This window comes from Enhydra lutris, unplaced genomic scaffold, assembly GCF_002288905.1.
Source record: "Enhydra lutris kenyoni isolate GAN:26980312 unplaced genomic scaffold, ASM228890v2 scaffoldscaffold5, whole genome shotgun sequence".
Classification (NCBI taxonomy): Eukaryota; Metazoa; Chordata; class Mammalia; order Carnivora; family Mustelidae; genus Enhydra; species Enhydra lutris.
This window is the reverse complement of record NW_019154089.1, coordinates 53,800,896-53,828,638: the sequence shown is the minus strand read 5'-3', so window position 1 is coordinate 53,828,638 and position 27,743 is coordinate 53,800,896. Positions and strand designations below refer to the sequence as shown.

Here is a 27,743-nt window from a genome sequence, read left to right as displayed (position 1 = left end):
ATAAATAAGTAAAATCTTAAAAAATAATAATAATAATTGTTTTTTATAAATAAATAAATAAATTTCTGGTTTCATAGTTCTTGTAGCTCACACTCTAGGAAAAAGCACTAGCCACAAGCCAAGAGACCTGGGCTGTCTTTGTGGCTTTGTGACCTCCTGGGTGACCTTGACCAACAAGTTTCCTCCAGAAATGAAGCAGCCTCTGGGGCCATTTCCACTTTGAAACCTGCTATTTCTACGCTGTGCGGGCTGCTCGCTGAGGAGGAACTTGCCGGCATAAAGCTGTGTGGTTCCAGGTTATCTGAGGGGCTGTGCTTTGATCCCAGGAAGCTTTTTTCCTCACGTGATACCTGTGTTGCAGCTCTGCTCCTGGAGCCTGGAGATAACTGCTGGGAGGGGATCTCATCAGTGATCGCTGGTCCGCCTCCCCCGTCAGCTCCGTGTTTCTGCATTTCAGATGCCCGGGACAGATGAGTCCCAAGATTCGGGCGGCCCCGAGGAATCCAAGGGAAACCTGGAAAGTCCCAAGCAGGGCAGCAGTAAAATGAAGCTCAAAAGTCGACTTTCAGGTGAGTGGAGCCCCGTGCCTGATGCGGCCTGCCGGGAAGTGAGCTTCTAGCCTCAGGAGTGCGAAGATGAGAGTCATTAACAGAATGAGCGCCTCCCCCTCCCCTTACAGCCTCAAAATTATTTTCCCTTTAGGTAGTGCATGCCCCAAGCCTAAAACTGCCCTCAGCCCGGCTGCCTAAGTGATTATTTTTATTTGAGTCATAATGAAGTGAATGTCAACATCTCCATTTGTTTCTGCTCAAACCTAAATTTCCTGTGTGTGTGGTTCATTGACTTGCACAGAACTTCAAGTGACCCATGCCCTATGGAACATTCCTAGTGGCCTGTCTTCCCAGCAAATGGCCCTCTCCCCCAAGCCCTTGGTCAACCAGAACCAGGGGCAAAGAGTTATTGACTTAATACGAAATCTGCATCTCAACGAAGCAGGCGGAAAAATAGGATGGGAGCTACAGCTCTGGAAACAGAGATTTCACATGTATAGCCTCATAGCAGCTGGCCGGTGCTCTGAGATAGAAAGTTCTTGTTGAAAGCAGAGACCCCATGGGGTGCCTGGGTGGCTCAGTTGGTTAAATGATTGCTTTCGGCTCAGGTCATGATCCTGGAGTTCTAGGATGGAGTCCTGCATTTGGGCTCCCTGCTCAGTGGGGAGTCTGCTTTTCCCTCTGACCTTCCCCCTCTCGTGCTCTCTCTCATTCTTTCCCTCTCAAATAAATAAATAAAATCTTAAAAAAAAAAAAAAAAAAAAAAAGAGAAAGCAAGCAGAGGCCACGTACAAGAACCTATTATGATCCGAGGGTCCTAGGCACCCGCTCCCTGATGGGCTCTTTCCCCTATTAAACAACAAACAAACCAAAAAACCCTGAAAGTTACATTTTGTGTCTGCATTGGTATAAAGGTACAAGCTGGATTCTTTATTATCTCTTCATTACCATGATGTTTACACTTAAAACTTTCTTATGGGCCCTCTGCACTGTGTCTGCCGGCCTGACGGAGAGGCCCGCCCTGGCTGCCTACCCATGAAAGGCGTCTCTTGAGACCTTGGGCCACTGACTTCAAGCCCCTGAACTTCCTCTTCCTCACCTGAGAAAAGGAGATAATAATCCTGACTTTGAAAGGGTGAGCAGATTAAAAAACAAACAAAACACATACAGGAGTGGCCAGCCAAAGCACAAGGTGTGTCAACATCCAAAACATGCCAGTCTTCTCTTGGACACAAACCCGTGTGGAGGGGTGCTGTCTGTGCCGCCACCCAGGACCCCTGCCACCCCCGCCCCTGTCACCACTGCCTGGCCCTCTGCTGAGCTGTTCTCAGGTAAAGCGACTGGTATAGGACCCTCAAACAGATCTGTTCTTTTAACAAACCAGTGTAACAAAGTGAATTAGTCTGATCGTAACTCAAAATAGTTAGGCAGTGTCTATCAGAACGCAGGGTGGTGACCAGTGAAATGGCCAGAGGCTAAGTTGGAGGGGAGACATCGTGAGGTCCTCACACAGAGAGACCGCCCAGCTCCCCCGAAGCCCTGAGAACAGCAGAGAGAAATGCATTTCATTCCTGTGTGTGTTTGGGGCCTGGACATCACAGGGACGTAGCAGATGAAGAGCTTTAGGCCAGCTGTCTTGGCACAGTTAATCAACACCTTTATCAACAGTCCCCAGGAGGGTCACAGAGCTCTGGGGAAGTATTGGGGACCTTTGAAACCCATACTGTCACATTCCTCATTTTATGGATGAGACCAGAGGAGTTAAGGGAATCCCAAAGGTCACTCACTCAGTGCCAGCAAAAAGATCTGCCTCCCAGATAGTTCTTCTTAGCCACCCTGGCTTCCTGAGAATCTTGATGGGAATCCTACCCCCAGGCCGGGGCTATATGGATACAGACATGGGGATGGGGAGATAGCTGGGGACCTTTCAAATCATAATTCTCTAATGCTGTTTATGCTATTAATTTAGAACAAGCAGCACATTCAGCTGAGTAAAATCCACAGCTGGTTGTTGTTTGCCACAAATGGAGGTCACCCTCTCTTCCTGTCCTTCCCAGACACCTGGGGCCATAATAAGCAAATTCGTATAACAGGCATGAAGCCGGGGAGAACTGTGTTCACTTCTCAGCCCTGCTGTGACTTGACCTGAGACCAGTGACTTGACTTCTCTGGGTTCTCTGTTTCTTTGGGTGTAGAATGAGGATTATACTGTACATTTGTTCTCTAAATCAGTGCCCCATCTTGGTTGAAAGATGGAGTTGAGAGAGGGAATGTGGCGCTGCCCCTGCAGGTATGGCAGCGATGGCCCACCCCACCCCTGCCGACTTTAACATCACATTTGTCACTGTTGTTTCCAACTTTATTATCATTGTTGTCTCCTCTTTCCCTGTCAGGAGGGGAAGGTGCTTGAATAGTTTCAGACAGGAGTATTCTTGAGAACTTCAGGTGGTGATAAGGCATGCGACAGGAGGTACGAAGATGGAAGTCTGTCTGGGTCGTGGTGCTCAGGGGGGGCATCCAGAGGACACAGGATGAAGGAGGGCCTGGACCTTGGCAAGATTTGACAGAACCCAAGAGGAAGCCAACAGTGGTCTGGACAAAGGAGAAAATGCACCAGAAATGTTTAGGGACAATGAGGGAAAATTGGTTAGAGAAGTTTTTAGCAACTGTTTTTCCTCCTCAGCTTTCCAAAAGATCCAGTAATCCAACAGGAACCACGATTGAATCCAGCAGAGCTTGTCAGGGAGATTAGGGGTAAGGAGCCCCTTGGGGAGGGAGCTGATGGTGCCGGCAAAGTGAGGTAAAATGTCAGGCGATATTTATAGGCTCCCGGGTTTTGGAAAGGATGCGGGAGGAGGACAGATCCTCTCCTTTGAGAATCAGCAGGCCAGAGCCACGAATTCATGGGGCAGGGCCGTGGGAGATACTGCTGGAAAAGTAATTTGAGATCTAGGAAGGTGGCTTACGGAGCTGGGTCTTCATTCATTGCCGTGAAATATGTTCAGCCTGGAGACATTTGAATACAGATTTTAATGTGATCACCTGCTAATTTGTCTGTCCTTTAAACTTGGATTTTTATTTCCTAGTTTCTAAAAGCGAGTCACTCTGGTATTCCTGTGTTGGTATCTACAGATACTACCATATGTGGTTTCTCTTCTGCTGAGGCAAGTGCCCCCCTGTCAACTCAAAAGGCACTTTCTTCCAATAAATCTTTTTCAGATGAGTAAGCATGCCAAGATGGAGAATCTGGCCATGAATTACTAAGTCCTGAATTATTAAGGAGGTTCTGTAAAAAGTTCCAGTCATCTCCACTAAGATTTTTGCCTAGTCTGGCTCCAGAATGACTAAAGTGATTTTATAGAACATTTTTCCTGATATCCTAACCTGAATTTTCCTTACTTCATACTGCCTTTTTTGCCAGCAGGGTTCCCTTTTAATCTTGGTATTTTTGATTTATCCGTGTTAATACCCTACGTTAGTGATCTTTTTAAATGGAAATTTCTCTTTGATTGCAAAGGAGTCTCAGGTGTTTGAAAACCTGTATCACAAAGTTAATATGTAGCTTTTGAAACACCAGGCTTTTAGTGATGTTCATGTTAATATAACTGTATCCGCACTCTTCCAACTTTTCATCACCATTAAAGACTCAATATATTATTTTTAAAAGAGTACAGAATCATCCTGTTTTATTTCATGAAAAACTTTCTGAAAATTGTTTAAGTAAATTGAATTTTAGTTCATCAAATAAAACATAGTCTAGAGAATTTGATATTACAAAGAATCTGTATATGTCTATAGCTATACACACACACGTGTGATACATTCATAATGTATCATGTAAACATTATGATGTGATTATAGCTATATTCAGTGTAATTGAGCCATCTTTTAAAATTAATTCCCTTATCTTATTTTAAAATAGCATATAATATAAACTAAGTATTGATAAAGATGTCTTTAAAAATTACTACAAAAATTTCTTAAGACACAAAGTTCTAAGCATAAAGGGAAAAATCGATACGTTATATGTAAATTATGAATTTTTGTTCATGTAAAAATACCATTAAGAGTGAAAAAGGCAAGTCACAGACATGGAGAAGATATCTTCAATACATAGATCCCATAAAGGACTCAAATCTAAAACATTAACAATAGAAAAATAAAAATTCCTATAAATCAACAACAAAAAGACAGAAACCCATTAAAAGAATAAGCAAAACAGGCACTTTACAACTTTATCAGGGAAAAAAAAAGCCACTGTACAAATTTACAAAAGTTAAAACAGCCAACAAATATTTGAAAGAAGCTCAGTCACATTGGTCATCAGTGGAATGTAAATTAAAAACCACAAGAGGGCCCCTGGCTGGCTTGGCTGGTGGTGTGTGGGACTCTTGATCTTGGGCTTATGAGTTTAAGCCCCACGTTTGGTGTAGAGATTACTTGAAAATAAAATCTAAAAAAAAAAAAAGTGAAATATCATTATGTACCTATGAGATTGGCTGAAATTTAAAAAACTGGCACCACCAAGTATGACGATGATGTGGGGGAACTAGGACTCCCATACGGTGGTGTTCCAGCATTGGGAAAGGTGGCTGTGTACTCAAGGCTCAGCAGCTCTGCCTAGGTCTGCACCCCACACATGGGATTCCTATGAGAATGTTCCATAACAGTCTGTTCTAGATCAAGCGTCGGCAAACTACCACCGACAGCTGTATTTGTATGGACCACAAGCTAGAAGTATTTTCTGTATCTTCAGTGGATAAAAAAAAAAGGAGGGGGGGAGGGAGAGAGAGAATATGCAGCAGAGACCATCTGTGGCCTAAAACATTTACTATCTGGCCTTTACCAAAAAAAAAAAAAAAAAAAAGTTGTTGACCCTTGTTCTAGAACTGAAACTGGAAACAAAGCAAGTGTTCATCAGCAACAGAATGGATAGCCAAACTGTGATAACTGTGGTATGTTTATACAATGGAGTAATATACAGAAATGGGATGAACAGACTATTAGCACCAACATGGGGACTTTCGCAAATAGATGCTAAGAGTGAAGAACCAGATGCAAAAAGTACATATCTTATGTGTTCATTTATATAAAGTTCAAAAATAGGCAAAAGTCATCTCTGATGTTGGAAGTCGGGATAATGGTTACCATGGATGAAGGCTGGTTAGTGGTGCCAAAGCAGCTTTTGAGTTCCAGAAATATCTGTTTCTTGGTCTGACTGTTGGTTTCTGGAACATTCACTTTGTGAAATTTCATGGAACTGTACACTTACGACTTGTGCAAATTTCTGTGAGATTTTATTCTTTAATAAAGAAGTTTATTTAACAAGTCATTACATGGGGGAAAAAAAAGCACCTGCCCCAACAATGGAAGTGTACCAAACAGAGTAATGTTCCTCCGTCACTAGAAAACCATCTACTGGTAGCTTTCTCACTGTTGTTTACTGCCTTGTCAACGCTGGCTACATTTTACTTAGATGAAACGTGTACATTTTCCCATATCCAGTCTGGTTCCTTCAAAGACTGGCACTTGCTTCATTATCTGACATTAATGGCCCCAACAGACCCCCAGCTTAGGCAGAGCTTATTGGTAGAAAGCAGTGAGCTACCGAGCTCATCTAATACTTTGAAAGTACACCAGGCTTTCTGAAGACCATATAGTGTAGAGGTAAATCCAACAATTTTATGCCTGTGATACTCATAACATTCTTTCCATCCCATATCACGCCATGTTTTTCTCCATGTTTTCACAAGGGGGTGTACACCGTCTGGAGTCTGTTGAAGAATATAATGAGCTGATGGTGCGAAATGGGGACCCCAGGATCAGGATGTTGGAAGTCTCCCGAGATGGCCGAAAGCACTCTCTTCCCCAGCTGCTGGACTCTACTGGGACATCACAGGTAGGACAGTACCATGGAGCCTTTCATTTTCTCAGACTGTCAGAGTTGCCTGGTCAGGGATGTAAGAGCATGTTTCCACCCCTGGGTCTTGAGGCTTTCTTTTACTCTCTCAGAGACCAACAAGAGCATCCTTCTGGGGAAGAGCTGCCCACCTGTGTGGGCAGGGGTGTTTGGGACTAGAGATGTAGCACAGAGAACGAGGTCTATCTGTGGAGGCTAGGAAGAAGTCAGCCCAGGATTTGAAAACAGTAGAGAAAAATAATCCTTTGTTGGATCTCGACATCTTGATCCCCTTCCTACTGTGTGTTTTGGACCTGAGAGCTGCTTTCAACTGCCAGGAGACAATGGCGCCTCATGGTCTGTGGTCAACCACCATTGCTTGTTCAATGGGCGCGTCAGGTGTCAGTGTAACCACTGGGTGGGTGGGTGAGTGTTGGGTCGTGTGAAGTGGGGGGAGTGCATGTGTGTGCCTATACTATGTCTAGTATTTTATCTGTTACTTAGTAGTGGTTCAAATAGACAAGGTCAGAGGACTGCAGTTGGGGGTAAAGGAGGCAATGATGTTAATATTCCAGGACCTGCCCCAGAAGAGCTCAGGGATCCCTAATTCTTCACAGGGCTCTTCCGCAATTACATTATCCTCAGTCCAGTTACAAGTGTGTAGAGAGCTCCCAACCTAGTTGAAGGCAGGCTCAGTCTCTGGGGAACTCATGGAGTGTTCTTGCAGTCCTGGCACCGTCAGTCAGAGGGCTGAAGAGAAACCATTGGCATCTTGCCTACAGTGAAGCAGCAATGGAAATGGAGGGTGGAGCAGTGACATCCTTAAGTGCATGTAGACTCATGAATCATAGAGATGAAAAGGTCCTGGGGCAGGTCATCTGGGTCAAGTCATTCCTTTGGGTGTGTTATCACCATTTTACAGACAGGCCAGTGAATCTCAAAGAGAGTGAGTATTTCACTCAAAGTGATTTGCCAGAATCCCTGGGAAGAACATTTTACCTAGCCAGACAAATAACAAGCGCCCGTGTTCCAGAGGCAGCTGCTGATCAGGTTATTTTGTGTGGAATCTACCCAAAGACAACTTGAGTTGGGACATGGGGAAAAGGCAGAGCAGAAAACCTGCGTGGGTCCTGGTTAAAACTCCTCCAGACCCGTGACTGGAGACAAGCCTGTGACCTGCTCAGAATGATCCAGCTGGACCAACAGTCAGGAGGTAAACCAGAAAGTCGTAGGAGAACCACTTGTCAGGCTGTTTTAGTTAGTGCAGAAAGTAAGAGAGGGTTTCCTGCCGTCACAGCCAAGGAGGCCTAGCTCTGAGGTGATATTCTTAAGTGACCTGCTGAGAAACCTGACCATACTTATAGCCCAGAAATACCTATTTCTGACAAAGCTCCTAGAAAACAGGCTGGTGAGATTTTAGAGGAAAGATTTTTTTCCCCTTGTCAAAATGTCCTTTTTCTTTTCTTCCTTTCTGCTCTTTTCTTTTTCTACGAGGATTCACCCTTCTTTTCCCTTGTTCTCTCTCCCTCCCCTACAAAGCATTGCGGAGGGTAGAGCCACCCAATACAGCTTTCCACCAGGATGGAGATATCTTATGTCCGTCCTGTCCAGTATGGTAGCCACTTGTGTCTACTGAGCACATGAGATATGGGCAGTGAGACTGAGGAGTGTATTTTTAATTTTAATCTTTGTTTAAATATAGACAGCCAGAGGTGACTGGTGGCTGCCATCTTGGACAGCGGAAGTCTAAGAAGTGCAGTGGGACCCCTGAAGCTCATCAAGAGAATAAGACAGTGTGCCGGCCTCTGGTTCCCACGGGCTCCCGAAGGGGAGATGGCAGGAGGTGCAGCTGGAGAGAGAGTTCCCTTACAAGTCCACACATGAACTCCGTATTTGAGGGCTGGAAACCCATAGGCTATGTCTGGCCATCTCCATGATGGTTTCAGTAAAAGGGCAGTAACCCTGCCAAGCCAACATTTTTTAAATAAATTAGAGTCTGGGAGGCCAGCATAGCTAGCAGATATTTTGTAAAACTGCAAAATAGAATTGTTCTAAGCTGCCAGGAATACAAAAATATCATTAGCAGACATCTCATTTCTACCTTCGGATGTAGAATATACTAATTAAGGCTAGAAACTATTTTCTGATGTCTCTTTTCTCAGATTAAGCACAAAGTTATTTTTTTCCTTTTTTTGCTTATGCTGGACTATCTGTCTCGTTTCAGAGATTTATTATTCTAAGAAGAATAGCAAGAAGATAGATTGTAGAAGTGCTTTAGCAACAGATTTGCTTAAAGTCTTGTTTATGTTCTAAACGGTGAACCCCGCTTGTACACGTGTACGTGTGGGTGATGGACAGCAAAGGGATTGAGATGTGAGCTCCTGCACGCCAGCACGGGGGGAAAGGGTAGCTGATGGGAAAGTATTTTATTTTCCAAATGTGAGGGGTTAGAACTGAAGCTGCTGCCCTTTGTCAGTGGGGTGTTTTATATGGAATAACAGTTGTCGGGGCTTGCGGTTTGGGTTTTAATAAGAAACAAGGGCTTGCTACGTTTTTGGTTGAGTGAATTCAGCTTAAAATGGCAAGATACTTTTTAACCATGATGGTGAACGGGGTGAGGGTAGGGAGCGGCTTCCAGGGAGAACCTGACCACAGGCTAGCCCTCCTACGTCTCTGAGGTCTCTGGGCTTCCAGTTCCTGACTCCATTCCAGAAAGCAAGTAGGAGGATGTGCTGGGTAGCGTCAAAGGAAGGGCACCACTGGGTGCTTGCAGCCTCCAGGCGGCTCTTTCTGCAGCAAGGGTAGCACCACGTGGCGTGTGACAGCCGGGGCTGGTCCTCTAATGGTGTCCATCAGCTCCTTCACGCTGCTCGGCCAGAAATGGAGCAGGGAGAAATGGCTGTCTAACGCAAAAGACAACTGAGATTTTCAAAATCGGAATATATTTCTATGCCAGAGGCCCCAGAAGGGTACACGCGACTATCCCTGACCTTGCCTTATGCTGACTTGTAGGAATATCACATTGTAAAGAAGTCCACGCGCTCCCTAAGCACCACGCAGGTGGAGTCCCCGTGGAGACTCATCCGGCCTTCGGTCATCTCCATCATCGGGCTTTACAAAGAAAAGGGCAAGGTGAGCTCCTTTCTGCTCACTCTTTTGGCCCAGGTGAATGTTAGCATCTGCTTCTTACATGGTTAGCTTTATTACTGTCTTTTTTAAAAATTGTATTTATTTATTTATTTGACAGAGATAACAAGTAGGCAGAGAGGCAGGCAGAGAGAGGGGGAAGCAGACTCCCCACTGAGCAGAGACCCCCCGATCCGGGGCTCGATCCCAGGACCCCAAGATCATGACCTGAGCCGAAGGCAGAGGCTTTAACCCACTGAGCCACACAGGCACCCCTGTTTGTTTGGGTTTTTTTTTTATGTATTTTATTTTATTTATTCATGAGAGAGAAAGAGGGAGAGAGAGAGAGAGGCTCCCCAAGGAGCAGGGAGCCCGATGCAGGACTCGATCCCACAACCCTGGGATCATGACCCAAGCCGAAGGCAGACACTAAACCTACTGAGCCACTCAGGCACCCTAGCTGTATTACTTTTTTTAATGGAAATAAAATTTAAAAGATACAAAGAGGAATAGATTGAGTGGCCTTTGTATAGATTAGAGGGGATTCCCTCGCCTCCTCTCCCAGGGGCTGCTGAGTGACACATGCCCTCTTGGCCTCACGACATAAGGAGTCACCTGGTCCTGGGAGCCAGGGCACTGGGTGGGGTGGACTGTATGCTCCAACATTTACAACTATTGAAAGAAAAGCCACTCCTGCAGCTACAGGGGATATATCCCTCATTATCCTTCTGAATGAATTTCATAGCATTGCCTTTATCACAGAGAGTAATACAAATAAGTTGATATTATACAAATACCAAACCATCCATTTTTATATTACCCAAAACGGGAAGACTGACACCAAAGAATAAAATAAATATGGCACCCAAATTGTACGAAATGACTCTCCTGAGCTATTCATTGATCCATGCAAAATTGCTGTTTTTGAAGATCATAGGTTGTCAAATACTAGCAAGTTCACATGTTTCAAGCTAAAACTTTCTCCCTTTAATGTAATGTGTAGCTAGTACAGTGCAAATAGATCTGAGGAAGGAAGTGGAAAAGAGAATGCAAATTTAAATTTATAGCCAGTTAGCTTAACTCTGAGCCTACCTGGGAAGGAGGCCTCAGTTAAATAGAAATAAGAGCAGATGCCCTCAGTTAAATACTGCATTGACAACCTTTCTGCTTGGGGTGTAGGGCCTTGGCTTTAGCATTGCTGGAGGTCGAGACTGCATTCGAGGACAGATGGGGATTTTTGTCAAGACCATTTTCCCAAATGGCTCAGCTGCAGAGGATGGAAGACTTAAAGAAGGTAGGAGAAAGCCTCTCGGTGGTTCTCAGTGGTGGTGGGCTCTTCCATCACCCTTGCAAGATGTGAAGCCAGTGGCACAGCAGCTAAGGCCGTGGGCTTGGGGGTCAAGTAGACCTGAGCTGAATCTAATACTTACTACATCATGACCTTGGACAGTTGATGTAACCTGAGCTTCACTTTCCTTAGTTTGTAAACTTTGGAATATTAGTACCTATCTTGAGGAGTCATTGTGGGGATTAAAGGAGATGATGTGGGGAATGATTTGATATTTTTTATTTGGGTCTTTAAATGTCTGTCTTGTCCCCTTGGTTCTTAATCATGTTCCTTGCCTTGAAAATTCCTAAGAGCTTACAGGCCATTTTTGCCTCAGGGCCAGAGTGCATGTGTGTGTGTGTGTGTGTGTGTGTGTGTGTGTGTACCTTTTATATTCTCCATAGTCCCTGCCATTTTGCCATTTTGCCATTTTGCATAAACATACTAAACGAGTGCATTTTTTCCTCCCAGCTTTATTGGGATGTAATTGATCCATAACATCGTGTAAGTTTAAGGCATACAACATGATGATTTGATGTGCACATATATTGCAAAATGAGCAGCACATTGAGCGAGCTAACACCTCATCACATCATATAATGACTATGTGGTGGGATGGGGTAAGAACACGTAAGGTCTCCTCTCTTAGAAATTTTCAACTGGACAGCACGGTATTGCTAACCATAGTCACCGTGCTGGGCATTAGATCCCCAGAACCTATTCACGAGTCCTGATTTTTTTTCCTCCCTTTTTAACACACTTCCTTCGTGAAATGACTAAATCACACTATTTGTAGTTACCCTCAGAAATTCTCTAACTGCTCAGTTCAACTGACCCAAATTGTGGGTACTCCTATATTCGGCCGGCTTATTGTTTTTTTAATTGATAAGAATCCCCTGGAGTCTCCTTTTTCTAGGCAGAGCTACCCTAGGAGCCTGTATGCTAATGTTCAGACGTGACCAGGCTTATTTTGAGGACAGAATATTTATTTCTCTCTCTTAGAGGAAGGATTAACTCCCAGGTGATATTTGTAGCTAGTTTCAGAACAATGTAAAATTCTAACAGAGCATTTTTATAATGGATGTGCCATGTGTTCATTTGATTGAAATTCATCCTACAGTAACTGTTAGAATGGAGAAAAATGAAGGAAAAATCAATAGTAAAGGTTAATAGCACTTGATTCTCCTAAATACTGTTTTTTCATACATGTTCATTTACCATAAAGGTAAATCATTGGAATGTATTTCCAATGTGTTGAATGATCTTTTAAAAATCTTGTATAAAGATGTTTAAGAGCATGAGCAATCATTTTAATGATCGTATCCTTTTCCCATGTGGAAGCAAACCAAAAACCTCACCTAGTTAGGTGATTATTTTTAAACAGATTATTTCACTTCTTTTACAACCTCTGTAATTGCATTAGAGAGAAGGCACACAAATGCCTGGGCTACTGCTACGTTTTCAAACTCACCTACAGGATTCCTTAATTGGAGTCCACAGTCCATGAGAGGTGAAAAGGTGTGTTCTGACGCTGATTTACACTTTGTTATAGGTAAGGGAAGTCCCTCTTTTGTCCTGAACTGCTGTACAAAGTTCATCTGTTCTTCTCTTGGGGGCCCCTTCGTAGTGTTTTTGACGAACTGTTATTCCAAAACACAGACCATGTTACAAGAGTACAAACCAAAAACAAACTCTGATAAGTCAACAGGATGTCCAAGTTCTTTTCTATTCCCAGCAGACACTATCAACAGCTGGAAAAATGACCTGACTCTACCTTCCTGGGCTTGAAGATGAGGATGAATCCAGGATAGTTTGGGAGAAAGAGAGAGAATGAATGAGAGAGCAGTTCGGCATTAACCCACGATAATGTCTTAGATAGAAGCGTGGAGTAATTGACCAGCTCCATGACTGGGAACCCGGAACAGCATCAGTAACCCCCAGCATCCAGACTATTTCTGGAGGCAGGGCTGCCATTCTTAAATAATATCTCAAAAGTTTTTTGTCTCTGTTGTTAAAACCATTGTCCACACCCCAGGATGGTTCTCCAAGCTCAAAAATCTTGTCTTCTGCAAATACAGAAGTGGCTTTCTCACGTGTTGTGTGTGTTCATGCTTTCTTGCCTGTTGGCTTACGTTTTTAAACAGATACTATGAGGAAAGACTTGGGCCTTATTATTGCATTTTGATCTCTAACCTTGGGACACTTATTATCAAACTCGGCAATGACAAAACAATAAGGTCTGGGTACTTTCCCTGGTTGTTTTCATTAAAGATGGAGATGCAGAAATACTGAGAAAGGATATGCATTATTAGTTGTCCCATTTTGTGAAGTTCCTGGGAGCTAAGCTAATGGAAACACACTGGAACAATAAAAATCATCTTATAGAATTGTAAATGAGGTTCCCTACGCTGTCCTCTTCTGAAGCTCTACGTTAACGTAATCCTGTTTGGTCACCAGGGGATGAAATCCTCGATGTAAACGGAATACCAATCAAGGGCTTGACGTTCCAAGAAGCCATTCACACCTTTAAGGTAACAACATTCTCATCTCTTTTGTCTTCTTTATTTTTTGTCCTTTATTTCCCTCTGGTTTGGGTTTGAGATTTTTTTTCCCCTACCCTTTGATCTCGGAACAGTCTGACTATTTTAGCCCTCCTCTCTTCTTGTCTTTCCAGCAAATCCGGAGTGGATTGTTTGTCTTAACAGTACGCACAAAGTTATTGAGCCCAAGCCTCACGCCCTGCTCCACACCCACACATGTGAGCAGATCCAGCTCCCCCAGCTTCAACGCCAGCGTAGGCAGCTCAGCGGCAGGCCCCGAGGAAAGCAGCTCTTTGTCCCTGGGTCGGAAGGCCCCCGGGCCCAAGGACAGGATCGTCATGGAAGTAACACTGAACAAAGGTGATACCAGCTCTTCCCCACTTTCATCGTATTCTCTTGAGTAACAATTTGCAATCTGGGCTTGGGTTAACTTTTCCTATTTTTTCTATAAGTTGTTCTTTTGGAAAAATCTGCTGCCAACAACATATGGTATTCTCTAAATGGACAATGGGATCAAAAGTAGAGGTTTTAGTCCTTTCACTGAAAAAATGAAAAGAAGTTACCACTAGCACAAAGTCTTTTAAGCTCTCCCCAGATGAATCACTGTGTGTCAGAAACCTGTGTTAAAAAAAAAAAAAACAACAAAAAACAAAAGAACAAAAAATCACAGACTGGTTTAATTCTCGGGCTAATATAAAATTTTAAAGAACAGGGGCGCCTGGGTGGCTAAGTCGATTAAGCATCTGCCTTCAGCTCAGGTTATGATCCCAGGGTCCTGGGATAGAGCCCCGCATGGGGCGCCCTGCTCAGCCAGGAGTCTGATGCTTCTCCTCCCAATGCACCTCCCCCCTTCTCGTGTGCTCATTCTCTCTCTCTCAATTAAATAAAAAATCTTCAAAAAATTTTTAAAGAACCAAAGATTATAGTTAGGAAAATAGGTAACAACAACTAAAAGTTGTGGGTCTTCACCAAATCTTACTGCTTTTCAACTTTCTTTACTTTTTCTCTACACCTACTATGGAAATATGGTTGGCAATTAAATAGCTAGGAGATTAGTTGCTGGAAAAAAAAAAAAAAGGCATGGGGCGCCTGGGTGGCTCAGTGGGTTAAGCCGCTGCCTTCGGCTCGGGTCATGATCTCAGAGTCCTGGGATCGAGCCCCGCATCGGGCTCTCTGCTCAGCAGGGAGCCTGCTTCCTCCTCTCTCTCTGCCTGCCTCTCTGCCTGCTTGTGATCTCTCTGTCAAATAAATAAATAAATAAATCTTTAAAAAAAAAAAAAGGCAAATGAAAGAAAACCTAAAGCTGTGTATCCAGAATAACAAATACTGGGCCCCCCCCCCCCCCCCCCGGCGGGCCCAGTCAGTGGCGCGCACGGCTCTTGATCTCGGAATTGTGAGTTGCAGCCCTATGTTGGGTGTAGAGATTACTTAAAATCTTTTTTAAAATATATGTATTACTTTGACTCTCCCTGTTCCCAAAAACAGATTTGCGGAGGCTCCTAAGACGAAGCAGAGAACGGACCGCTGAATGATTCACACGGCCCGTAGTTAGCCCCCTGGTTCTGCTGCGGACTCATTTCATTTACAGTCTAGGATGATGTTGACAAAGAAAAGCAGGATTTCCATTCTGAGTCTGATCACAAATAATGGTTATTGGTCTGAATATACATTAATGCAGCTTCAGATCACTTATACTTTTTTTTTTCTTTTCTGTGACCGATGCCTCTCACAGAGCCGAGGGTTGGGTTAGGCATCGGTGCCTGCTGCCTAGCTCTGGACAACAGCCCTCCGGGGATCTACATTCACAGCCTGGCCCCCGGATCCGTGGCGAAGATGGAGAGCAACCTGAGGTTCGTTGTGAAGCCGATCGTACGGGCTTCTCGAGTGTTAATGAATGAATGAATGAGTGTACACGTGAGGTACCCTGCCCTATTTAACATCCTTGTGTGAGATCCTCGACTTTTGTATTATTGGCACGAACATAGCCAAGATTACAATTAATAGCATTTCCTGAAAGATGAAAAGGTAATCTAAATGAAAGTAGTGTTGACGTAGAGAACTCCAGATCTTGGCTTGCCTATTTTGGTCTGTTGGGACTCAGAAGTTCAGTTTCAGAAACTTGACAGAATACAGCTCTGTATAAATATCTATGATTATCTAAGTATTTCCTTTCATGTTTATATTCACTTATGCAAAATTCACATGTGATGCGGGGAACCGCTCCTAACAGTTCAAGATCGCTAGATACAGAGTCCCGAAATCCTGCCCTTCCTTCAACAGGAGGCCTTTGGGATTGAACATGACCTCTTGAGGCTTTCCTGTTGTTTCATTTCTTTTTGAGTGATGTTGTCTAGAAACTTATTGTCTGAAATCACTGCGTGTCTGATTTCTCAGTTCGGCTAGTTGATCGGTAGCCTGGGTGTGTGTTTGTACAAGAGATGTCTAGGTGTTCTGTCCTACAGTAATTGCAGTGGGTCTGTGCCCACCTAAACTTCACAAGAAGTACAAATATTGCACAAAGCGCCCTGTGCAGACAGTATCACCTTTTTTCCCTGTAAGCTTCCAAGTCCTTGAGCAGTTGAGGAATTGTCCAAAATGACATTCCTTGAGGTTGCCATTCTGGGGCCCTGTCAATAGATTATGTTTTTAGTTAATCATCAGAGTGAATTTCCATACAAAAAAAAAAAAAGTTAGCAAATCATCCAAAGTACATTAAAGAAAATATACTTTTAGAACCCCAGAAAAAAAAAAATCCTTTAATGACATCCCAAGATGATGTTTCTTTCTTGAATGGTTCCATATGTCTGGAGCCTGCCAAATGAACATTCTTCAAACCCCACATAAAGAGTCTTTGTTCTCTCATACTGAGTTCTCTGCCTATAATTTCAAGTCAAAATGGGCATCTTGTCCCCAATTTCTCATTTCTTCAAATTTAAAACGTTTTTACAAACTCTTGGGTAACCTTTGAGCTCGAGATATTTCCTCCTCGAATTATATTACAATAAGCATTTCAAGATGGTAGGAAAAAAGAAAATGATGGTGGTCAAGGGGCTATCTTGTGATGAAAAGGTAGACAGACCCGACTTCAATGGTGTGTGACGTCAGGGTGACCTCTCTGAGCCTCGCGTCTTATCTAAATAATAGGAATAAGAATACGTAGTCCAAGTAGTGCTATGTAAATTGTTCATAGGGGCACCCGGTCTACACCATGAGCTCAAGAAATGAAAACCCTTCCTATTGTCCCATTATCAATTTATTCAACTCAGATATGCATGACCCCTTTGCCAGTTTAATATCCAACATGCTTTATGAATGTGTTGCTTTTTTACCCACATGAAAAGACAAAAGGATGTCATTTGCTTGCTTAAGGTATTCAGAATAGATTTCATGTGATAAACCTCTCCTGTAAGATCCTGTAAAAAGCTCTTACCACAGAGTGCTGGTCATTTGCCTTCCCTAGCCGCGGTGATCAAATCCTGGAAGTGAACTCGGTCAACGTCCGCCACGCTGCTTTAAGCAAGGTCCATACCATCCTGAGCAAATGCCCCCCAGGACCCGTTCGCCTTGTCATCGGCCGGCACCCTAACCCAAAGGTGAAGTATTTCATATTTTTCTGAGTAGGGGCAGAGGGCGTGGCTGTTTGTCCAGCAGCAGTGAGACCCGTGCTCGTATGATGATCGTATGATGACACAGGCTCTTTGGTGAGACAGTTTACCCAACTGGGCATGGTCATCAGCGGCTTGTGGTCACACGGCGACCAGGGTAACCGATACCCATGGGAAACAAGTCATGGGTCTGGACTTCTTCGTCTTCACACTCGTAGAAATTTTATGAGGAAATTTTGACATTGTTATTGGTGAATATAAAATATGGTAGAAGGTAAGAGTACTGGGTTCCTAGGACGTCCCAGCTGGTTGTTTGATCTCTGGTGAGATACTGAACCTTTTTGGGTTTCTGTATCCAGAAAATCTGAGAGCACTGGACTAAATGGTCTGTCCAGGCCATCCTTGACCTGAGCAGAATACTATAATTAAAGCTTAGGAGCCCACTAATTTTTTTTCAGCATCGATATCACATTGTTGAACTTGCAGACCATCATAGCCCCTGTTTCCTCGGACTTTGCTGATATTTGATTGTATCTTCTCTATACTGAAGCAGTTGCTTTGAATTTTTTAAGGTTAACCAGAGGCCTTTAGCAAATTGGACTCTACTGGCCTTGAGCACTATTATTTTGTTGTTTCGAGTATTTGATGTAAAAGTCTTTTTAAGTTAGCTTGTCTCTAGTATTACAATCAGGTGTATCTTTATGAAATTTAACCTTTTCTTCCAACAACTCAAATGCTCCTTAAGGACATTAGCCCTTGTCGTGCCTGTCCTATGACCACCTCCTCTGTATCATTTGTACTGTTATGTCCTAAATGGGCCCAGGCCATTTGATGGACTCACGTGCCATTCTGAGACTGAGATGTCTGTGAAGAGAGACCTGGCGGGTCCTCCCCTGTGTGAGATTTCTTCAGTATGTAAATTATATGGCATCATGTTTCCTGTCTCAGTGGGGTCCATTGCACTGGCTTTCCACAGTGCTTGGTCAACCATTAGATTGATTCAAAGTCAACTCCTCTACTGTTTGTTTCCCAGATTGTTTTCTCTCATCTACATGCATTCTCATATATGTCTTAAAGAAAAACTTCTTGAATATCATTAATATAAAATCAAGTCCTGCTTCTACCTTTTTGCATTTTTTCTCTTGTCCCTTCCTATTTTTCCTCCTTTCTATTTTGTAGTTTTGACACTTTCCTTTAAAACCTATTCTCCTTTGTCTCCCACCTGCCCCCATGGCTCTCTTTGGGTCATTTTTAATAGCATTCCTCCTCATACTCACAGCTCGAGTGGTCTTGGCTCCTTCCTCCAGGGTCCTCTCTTGGATTCCATCACCTGCATGGCCTTACCCCCTACCCCCCTTCCCCCTTCCAAAGCAGCCCAATAAGCTGGGGCTGACCTAGCACGTCCCTCAGCAACATCATAAAAAATTAAGTTCTCATGGTTTGCAGTCACTGGCTTCAAGGCATGTCTGACTTCAGAATCCATTCCAACGTAGCACAGGTCACGATTTGTGTGGAGGTCTGCTTCTTCTCAGCCCAAAAGCATCTGCCTAATTTGCCAATATAATCAAACATCAAAATGGCATTTCAGTGCAAAGCATAATAATCCTGATGGACTGGTGGTCTGCGAGCCTACTGAATCCAGGTTGATTCATGCCTCTAGCCACAGTAAAATGGTCATCATGACGGCGCTAAAGATACATCCCGCAAAACCAGATTTCAGTATTTGTTTGACTAGATCTCACATTTCTTCGTAGGTAAACATGGTGTTCTTAGTTATAACACCACCCTGTATTTTCCTTTTGGTCAAGATTCCACTTTATGTTTAATGTATTTTTATTCCACTCACACCGGCATTTCATGCCAGTAGTACATTTTGGTTCTGAATGTATGTGCTTCCTTAGTTTTCATGTTGTTCCAATAGAAATACCACAAGGATTTGCTTTTCTTCTGTTTCTCATAATGACTGGAGCAGTGGCTGCCCAACTGGGATATTCAAACCCTCCAGGTCTAGACAAGCTAAGACTTGGACTTGCCAGAAGAAGGTCAGGGGGATCCTTTTTTAGCTGGTACTGGGGCTCTCAGCATGAATAGAATTACCCAGGAAGTCTTTCAGTTGTTTCAAACCCTACCATTTTTTTCCCGCTCAGAAAAACAGTTGCAAATATTGAAAGTTTCATGTCAAGAAAAAGTAGCAACCACTGTCTAAGCTGATATTTTTTCCTGACTCATTCATACAAAATTGCTCTTTGCTTTATGAAGTGTGTGTGTGTGTGTGTGTGTGTGTGTGTGTGTGTGTGTGTGTATTCAAGTGTATATCCCTGTGTGCATGTATGTGTGTTTGTTATTATTATTTCCTATAAGGCCCACCAGAAAGTATTACATAAACATGATGTGATTATGGTTTATCTGTTAGGTTAAAATGTAATGCTGAATCCTACATAGCTTTATGTACTCACTAAGACAAATTGCTATGCTTATCCAAATGTCATTTATGCTAAATATTATTTTACCACACAAAATTACCACTCTAAATTTACAGTATTCTTATCTTTAAAAAAAAGAAATTCTATGCAATTTAGGTAATGGCCTTTTAAAATATCTCATAATTCAGCATACCTCAGGCTTTTTAAAAATCTTTTCTATGAATAAGGACAATTATGGGTAACAATTGATGGGGAGAAAAATCCATGAATCTACCATGATAATATAGAAAGAAAAAAAGTTAGAAAATGACTATTTTGAAAAGTTCATTGTAAAAATTGATCCAAGTAAAAATGATCAATAATGTTAAAACCATTGAGTAAAAACATACTGGGAGCACGATATGGATGTTGTTGCAAGCTGTTTCCTCACAGATCACTCATTGATGACCAAAAAAAAAAAAAAAAAAACAGTGGAAAGATCTGGTGAACTCCATCCTAACCGAGTGGTCAAAGTTATCTCCAGTCATGAAACATGAGTCATTGACCCCGAATGCCTCCCTGAAGCCTGAGAAGGAAACAGTTTTTGTAGTTTTTCTGCCCAAAAAAACAGTGCATCATCTAAATCTCAGCATGAAGAAGCTATCACACAAATCCTAACCGAGGGTTTGATTGGCCTGGGTTTCTTCCAAAATATCAGCATTGTGACAAAGAAAGGCTCAGCAATGTTCTGGCTTAAAGGAGTCTAAAAAGACATGGCAACCAGACCCTGAATTGAATTCCGGATTGCCAAAAATGAGATTTCTCTGAAGCATTACTATGCAAGGGTGTTGGCTGGTGATGGTCTACTAAGATCCATGAGATAACGAGCTTGTACCAGAATGCAAATCAGTTACATCACGATGTACACTGCTCAGTTCAGGGGACACTTTTGCCCAGCAACACACTGGTGGTGAAAAACTGAGTGTTGGAAAGCATTCTGGAGGAAAAACCTGTCTCGTTGCAAGCTGGCATCAAACTTCTTAGGAACTACTTCCATCTACAGACATTTCTGAAGGATAGTGTTAGGACAGTTGGCTAAATTGGAATAAGAAATGTAAACTAGATGGTCATTTGTATCAGTGTTACATTTCCTAGAATGGCAGTAGTGCCAGGGTTATTGAAGAGAATGTTCTTGTTTTGAGGAGACACATGCTAAAATATTTCTGGGTGAAGGTTCCTGATGTCTGCAGCTAACTTCCAGATGGTTTGGTAAAAAATGAAGCAGTGTGTGTGTGTGTGTGTGTGTGTGTGTGTGTGTGAAGAAAGAGCATGAGTGGGGCACCTGGGTGGCTCAGTTGGTTAAGCCTCCGACTCCTGGTTTCGGCTCAGGTCATAGTCCCGCGGTCATGAGATCGAGCCCTGCATTGGGCTCTGTGCTCAGATTATCCCTCCCTCTTCCTCTGCTTTCCCTCCCCTCCTGTGCCTTCTCTCTCCCTCCCTCTTTCTCTCTCTGTCAAATAAATAAATTATATATATATATCAAATCAGTCTTAAAAAAGAGCATGAGTGTAAATGTGGCAGAATGTTTAAAACCAACAACCACGAAGAGTACCCTCTTTTTGCGCTACTCTTACAAGCTTTAGGTAGGTTGGCGATTGTTTAAATAAAATCTAGAGGAAAAAAGATTTAGAAGTGAAAGTTCTAGAGAAAGGCAGGTTTCGGCCCGTGGTTGGTAACTGTGGCACCTGAGCATTAACGACGCTGGGAAGCAGCCGAAGACCTTGTTCCAAACACACTGTCGGAAGCGATTGGCTAACACAGTGTCCTTATGTGCCCTGAGTCATTGCTTCCGAGGGTGGGCATAATCATGGGCTTTATGGTTTCCCTCCTTATCTGCACTCAGCCTCTGACTCAGGTCAGAGCTACTTTTATTGGGGGGAAATAAATAAATAAAACCATCTAATTTGTGCTTTCTGCTGAAAATCAGATTTCCGAGCAGGAAATGGATGCAGTGATCGCACGCAGCACTTATCAGGAGAGCAAGGAGGCCAGCTCCTCTCCTGGCTCAGGTACTATAATAGCACATCTTCATTCAGTGTTCAACAGAGCTTCTCAGGAAGCTCCCCCGGGGGCCCTGCCCCATGCCGGGTTACTGGATTCTTTGTCATCATCGGGTTTGCCAGAAGTCATTGTCAACCAGATCCTATGCTTTCTCCCAGCTGCTGTTTTTGATTTCTGCTGTTACTTAATGTGCTTTATTAAAGTTCTAATCATGCATGCTTCTTACACTATGAGATGATTTGCAAAAGTGAGTTAACAGCATTTCACGCGTTTATGTGTAATTCATCTGAAATAGCCGAGGAGGAAAAGTAATACCAAAATATCGGTTGTTTGGTAGACACAGAGTGTTCTCTATCCCAAAGCCTGGGGTTTCTTTATGTGAATTAAAGATTTCCACCCAGTAAGGCAACCTTCCTTCAATAATAAGTAGATATTTTTTTAGGTTTCAACTTAGGAAGGGTAACCATAGAAGCTCCCCAAATCATGATTTCCGCCTTCTTAAGTGGAAAAGTTCAGGCAGAGAAGGATTGAGATAGTAAGAATTTCCTATGAATTTCAAATGGGAAGCATTGTGTCAAGTTTTAAAAGTAATGTTTCCGGTAGAATGGAAATCCAAAGGGACTCTGCAAACATGTCTCAACTCAAGATATTGCCGATGTCAAGATTGATGTCAGGAGAAAAAGGAACTGAGATATGAGTTACTGGTTGTCAGAGGAAAAGGAAGGCATAGGATTTTTTGGCAGCCATGTAATACCCTGATTATTTGCATCTGTAATTAATATATTTAGAGTGGCCACAGCCATAATGGGCTCTTTATTCGGCCAGCTCCTTCTCCTGACGTGCCTGCGAGCTGTCCCCTCATAACCTTGGCATACCCCTGCCATCATTCATGAAAGATTTTATTAAGCTGTGAAATTCATGCACAAGATCTTTTTGCTCATGGCAAAAGTTTCGATGCCAAATCTTTTCATCCTTCTACTGAAAACCAAAATAGGTATTCAACCCTCCTCCCAGTTCCTTCATGAGTTTCCTGAGTGTTGTTTCTCTGTTCGTTGATCCTTCAGTCCACTCAACAGATAGCACTGAATACTCCCTAGATCCAGGTGTAGTGCTGAGCACTGTGGGGTCAGATCAGTGAAGGTCTCAGCATTACATAGTTGAGGAAGGGAGATGAGGGGCATCCACTTAAAATTAAATTACACTGTGTGTATGGAAATGGCAATGCAAAAGACTTTCAAGATTCAGAAGTTACTTCTGACTGGGATCATCCCATCATCAGGAGCTGAAAATGGGAGGTGGCATGGAGTAGGGATCGGGTACCCAGGTCAAGAACATGGCTGTCTATACATATGCACCTGGCCCATCAGTGTCAGTAAAGCAAAGGGGGGTTAATGTGTTTGGCTCTGTCTTTTGTGGATAAGAATGTAAAATATTTGTAAGGATGTGAGCTTTGCTGTTTTGACATTCTGGTGAATTTTCTCTCCAACAGGTACCCCCTTGAAGAGTCCCTCTCTTGCAAAAAAGGTGAGTCAAGGCACACTGCTGCCTCACTCCGCTGGCTCATGAACCAATTCCTGGAGCCCATAAGTCAGCCCTGAGGGCCCCGCCCATGCCTTTGTCCAGGAGTCATTTTGGCTACTTCACAGATGATGGCAACACCGCTAATTTGAGAAGATACAAAAATGGGTGTTTCTTTTATTAAATACTCAACTAAGGAAAGAATAGAGCAACAATAAAAGAACTGAGCTGCAGTTTAAGAAGCGGTTTTCAAACTGTTCCACAATAGAGGGGTCCCCAGTTGGTTTTCGGGGGGGCCTGTGACTTTAAGGAGACTGGAATCTTTCCCAGCTGGGAATGCCTCAGTCCCAGTGGATCAGAGCACAGGACTCAGACTCCCCTCTTCTCTGTTCCATCATTAGGCTGAACCAGTGGCTTGGAATGGCATCCCATTTTCTTGTCTCTTCCCCCAGTGTTTTTCCTGGGTTGGTTGATATATTGCTTCTGTGGCTTTTCTGGTCATCGCTAAACATTTGGCCAAAAAAAGTCTCTTAAAAACATTGTCTGGCAGCAACTGTTGCCTTTTTCATTAGTTGTTTACTTTAGCCGTCCTAGGGTCCACGGGAGTGGGCGTCCGCTCTCACCACTGCTGCAGACGGCCATGGGTGAGAACAGAGTGTTCTTGGAAAGCTGGGAATTACTGTTTCAGATAACCGCCCTCTGGCGTGCCTTCCTCCTCATCCCGCTCCATCTCCTCCAACAGGACACCCTGACTTCTGAAGCCGAAGCCTCCCCATACTTTGCCCACAGTGTCCCAGGCTCCCTGTCAGACTTCGTGGTGGCTGCTTCTGAGGATGAGGACCCTCCGGGCAGCGGCGGCAGCACCTCCGAGGACGGTGGCCCCCCAGCCAAAACCTCCAGTAAACAATGCTATTCTCTGACTCGGGTCCCTTTGGTTTATGTAGCAGGACAGTATAATGTCCTGGGGACATGTAACAGGGACCTGGAAACCATGGCTTTGGTCGCCCAGAAGCCGACTTTTTACCCTGACTAAATTCTGAATTTATTTTTGGAAACTGCAGCCCCCGTCCCCCCACCGACTGGCCCCTTGGTTCTGGGTCGAAGGGTCCGGGCGCACGTTGTGTACCCAAGCGTTGGAGGTGGCTCACCTGGTCAGTGTTCAGATCCTACTTACGTAGTATCATCTTGACATTTATGGCATGAAATCAGCGTGACCACCTAACAGCCTTCTGTTTTAGGGATTCCTAGCCAAATCCCAGGTCCCTTCCCTCACCAGGCCCAAACTGAATTGTTTTAAGAAGGCAGTTGAGTGAAAGATTCAGAACTCATAAGAGATCAATGTTGTCAAACAGTTGTTTGCTTCTAAATCCCCTTGATCACGCTTTCACTGTTCTATGAGAGAATGATCTGATGCGAACCGTACTGATTCCTCCGGCTTCTACTGGTGTGGTTCGGCTTCTACTGGTGTGGTTCGCTTTTTTTTTCTTTTTTCTTTTCTTTTCTTTTGTTCGTTTGTTTGTTTGTTTGTTTCTACTGTGTGCACCAGAACATCCCTGTCTTAGGATAGGCAGACTTGACCGCTCTGGCTCTCATTTGGAACAGCTGACAAGCTTACTCCTGTCTCTGATAGAGGCATTTCTTTTTTTTTTTTTTAATTTAAGATTTTGTTTATTTATTTGACAGACAGCGATCACAAGTAGTCAGAGAGGCAGGCAGAGAGAGAGGAAGGAAAGCGGGCTCCCTGCCAAGCAGAGAGCCTGATGGCCCTAGTATCATGACCTGAGCCGAAGGCAGAGGCTTTAACCCACTGAGCCACCCAGGCACCCCTGATAGAAGCATTTCTATCACACGGTGGAAGCACATGTAATTCGCCGTACATTTAGCAAGCTCTGGGGGATTTGCTGAGCAGCACGGGCTTTCCCTGTCCCTGCTTGGAACTTAACATAGATAATAATCTCAGACTTCCCTGTACCGTGCTCTAGGAGCTTCTGTGTGCTGCACACCCCCTCCCCACCCCCAGCCATCTCTGCAAATGAAGAAGGGCCTCGTGTGATCAAAAGGTGCAGGGGTGTGGGGCTGGTTGGTCTCCGGGCATCGTCCCAAAGAGGACTTCCCAGCAACAGCATCTGGTTTGAACCCTAGCAGTGTGTTAGGCATCCTGGACGTTGAATTAAACATTTCTGTCTCTAGGCAGCATACAATCCAGAGGTTGAGGTTAAGAAAATAAGTAAAATAAAACTAAGCAAACAAAAAGGGAGTCCATTAGGAAAAGGAGAGGGAGAAGCCGGCTGTCCATTGGGTGCAAATCCCAGGAGGCCACATCCTTGAATCTGGGTGGTCAGTGGCCAGAGGCTGAATGGCCAGCAGTTTTGAGGGTGGGAATGCTCCTGTGTAATGAGGGGGGATTTATAAAACGAGGCCAGACAGGAAATCATATTCATTTGACTGTTTCTTTCCCCATTCCCACCAGCTCGCAAGGAGCCAGGAAAACCCCGAGCCAACAGCCTTGTGACACTAGGAAGCCAGCGGTCCTCTGGGCTCTTCCACAAGCAGGTGACGGTTGCCAGACAAGCCAGTCTTCCTGGAAGCCCGCAGCCCCCCCGGAACCCGCTCCTCCGCCAGAGGAGGGTGGGCTGCTATGACACAGATGATGCTAGCGATGAGGAAGAGTTTGACGGCGAAGGGGACTGCATTTCTCTCCCGGGGACCCTTCCTGGTCCCAGCAGGCCTCTGACAGAGGACGACTCAAGGCACATCCTGATGACCTCTTCCAAGGTCATGGGTATCAACAGCCGGGGGGAACAGCCCCAGAAAACCGTGGTCAGCAAGGCCTCCTCGGTGCCTCTCCTCGGCCGTTCACTGGACTTAGAGGAGAGTGTCCCAGAGGGCGTGGGGGACACTCCTTCCCGAGCAGCCAACCTGCTGGCCTCTGCAGGAGCCTCCAGGGGTGGCCCTGGCTGCTCAGGGAGGAAGGAGCTCTCTGGATCGAAGAGTTCCCCCAAATTGGAATACAAAGCTGACACAGGCACCCAGAGTCTGGGGAACACAGATCCCCCCAGATCCGCCCAGCAGAAGAATGACAGCCTGGGGTCCAGGCACAAACCAGTGGCCAGAGTCAGCCCACATCACAAAAGGCCTGAGGCTGACGCCAGGCCCAGCACCTCGGAGACAGTGCACCTGACCGCTGGAGCGGACATCCCCTGTGTCCGGGCCACTGCCAGCAAAGAGACCAGGACTGGTTTTCATCCAGGGGAAACTGCGGAAAAGGTAACTGATCTCCTCTTCATAACTTGGGACCTGAGTCACTACCCTGTGAGTGAGGATGGGGTGTGTGAGTGCGTAACCCGCCTGGAAGAGGGTCAGTGGCTGGCCGCTTCTCTTGCAGCGGTCATTCATTGCCGTCCACGGGCTGCTTGGGAGCCTGCCTGCGTATCAGCAGGCAGGTGGGGGCCCGTGCCCAGGGACCCAGTCATCGGTCAGCCTGCCGGATGATGAAATCACTCTCTTGCCTGGACACGGGGCCATGGTGGATGAGGGAAGGGTGGCGGGAGACTGGCGAAGAGCACCGGGTCTGCTCCGCTGGCAGGTGGGGGACCACGGAGGCAAGTTATGGACCCAGATCGTCTCCCAGACCCGGGCTGACCATCAAACATAGCCTAACAGTGCTTCCCTCCAGTCGATGAGGTTCTGAGCGACCCTTATCTCTTCTAGACTTTGGTGATTATGTGGAATGAAAGCTACTCATACCCTCGTTGTGAGAATCACATGAAATAATGGGCACGCTAGAAACTGATCACACGCTGGGCCTCCTGGCTGGCTCAGTCGGGAGCATGTGACTCTCAGTCTCGGGGTTTTAAGTGTGAGCCCCATATTGGGTGTAGAGATTACTTAAATATAAAATCTTAAAAAAAGAAACTTACAACACACCACTTTAGATGCAAGTCAATATTATTTATGTTACAGCTTTATTGCACATATGCTACAATGATGTAGAATTGTCAAATTGCTCATTTGTAATCAGTAGACTTCCACTTAAGCAAGGAGAGTGTAAGAGAAATGAATGTTGTTTATGATCTCAACATAAATAGTTTCTCTCTGAGGTGATTGTAAGGCCGTGTTTATAAAGATGTGTGTTCAAGTGCTTTATACAAACATACGTGTAAACAGACCCAGAAAATATGAAGTCATAGAAACTGTATTAGGCAGAAGGGATTTTTGTTAACTGTATAGAAAAAATAGAAACATCCATCTTTTTTCATCCTCCTAAAAAAATGTTATTGGTTCCAACTAGCATATGTTCTTTTTTTTTTTTTTTTAAGATTTTGTTTATTTATTTGAGAGAGGGGGAGAGCACAAGCAGGGGGAGGGGCAGAGACAGAAGCAGGTCTCCCACTGAGCAGGGAGCCTGATGAGGGGCTCAATCCCAGGACCCTCGGGTCATGACCTGAGCTGAAGGCAGAGGTTAATCAACTGAGCCATCCAGGCCCCCCTACCATATGTGTTTTAAAATGCAAAGTTAATAGGTTAAGCCCTTCTTTCAAAAAGTATCCTCAGGGGGCGCCTGGGTGGCTCAGTGGGTTAAGGCCTCTGCCTTCGGCTTGGGTCATGGTCTCAGGGTCCTGGGATCGAGCCCCGCATCGGACTCTCTGCTCGGTGGAGAGCCTGCTTCCCTATCTCTCTCTCTCTCTCTCTCTCTGCCTGCCTCTCTGCCTGC

The 27,743-nt window shown here is 44.4% G+C and overlaps 1 protein-coding gene across 1 annotated transcript in view; it reads left to right on the top strand.

Annotated features, from left to right (window-relative positions):
- Nucleotides 1-27,743, top strand: part of LOC111141151 (PDZ domain containing 2) — a 222,257-nt gene that overhangs the window by 175,368 nt on the left and 19,146 nt on the right. Inside the window, exons 6-17 of the mRNA XM_022493511.1 lie at nucleotides 458-569; nucleotides 6,305-6,450; nucleotides 9,463-9,582; nucleotides 10,756-10,870; nucleotides 13,361-13,434; nucleotides 13,578-13,803; nucleotides 15,176-15,293; nucleotides 16,904-17,036; nucleotides 21,438-21,519; nucleotides 23,001-23,035; nucleotides 23,772-23,928; nucleotides 25,500-26,296. Coding sequence (XP_022349219.1) covers nucleotides 458-569; nucleotides 6,305-6,450; nucleotides 9,463-9,582; nucleotides 10,756-10,870; nucleotides 13,361-13,434; nucleotides 13,578-13,803; nucleotides 15,176-15,293; nucleotides 16,904-17,036; nucleotides 21,438-21,519; nucleotides 23,001-23,035; nucleotides 23,772-23,928; nucleotides 25,500-26,296 — 2,115 coding nt within the window. The remainder of the gene's footprint in view (nucleotides 1-457; nucleotides 570-6,304; nucleotides 6,451-9,462; nucleotides 9,583-10,755; nucleotides 10,871-13,360; nucleotides 13,435-13,577; nucleotides 13,804-15,175; nucleotides 15,294-16,903; nucleotides 17,037-21,437; nucleotides 21,520-23,000; nucleotides 23,036-23,771; nucleotides 23,929-25,499; nucleotides 26,297-27,743) is intronic.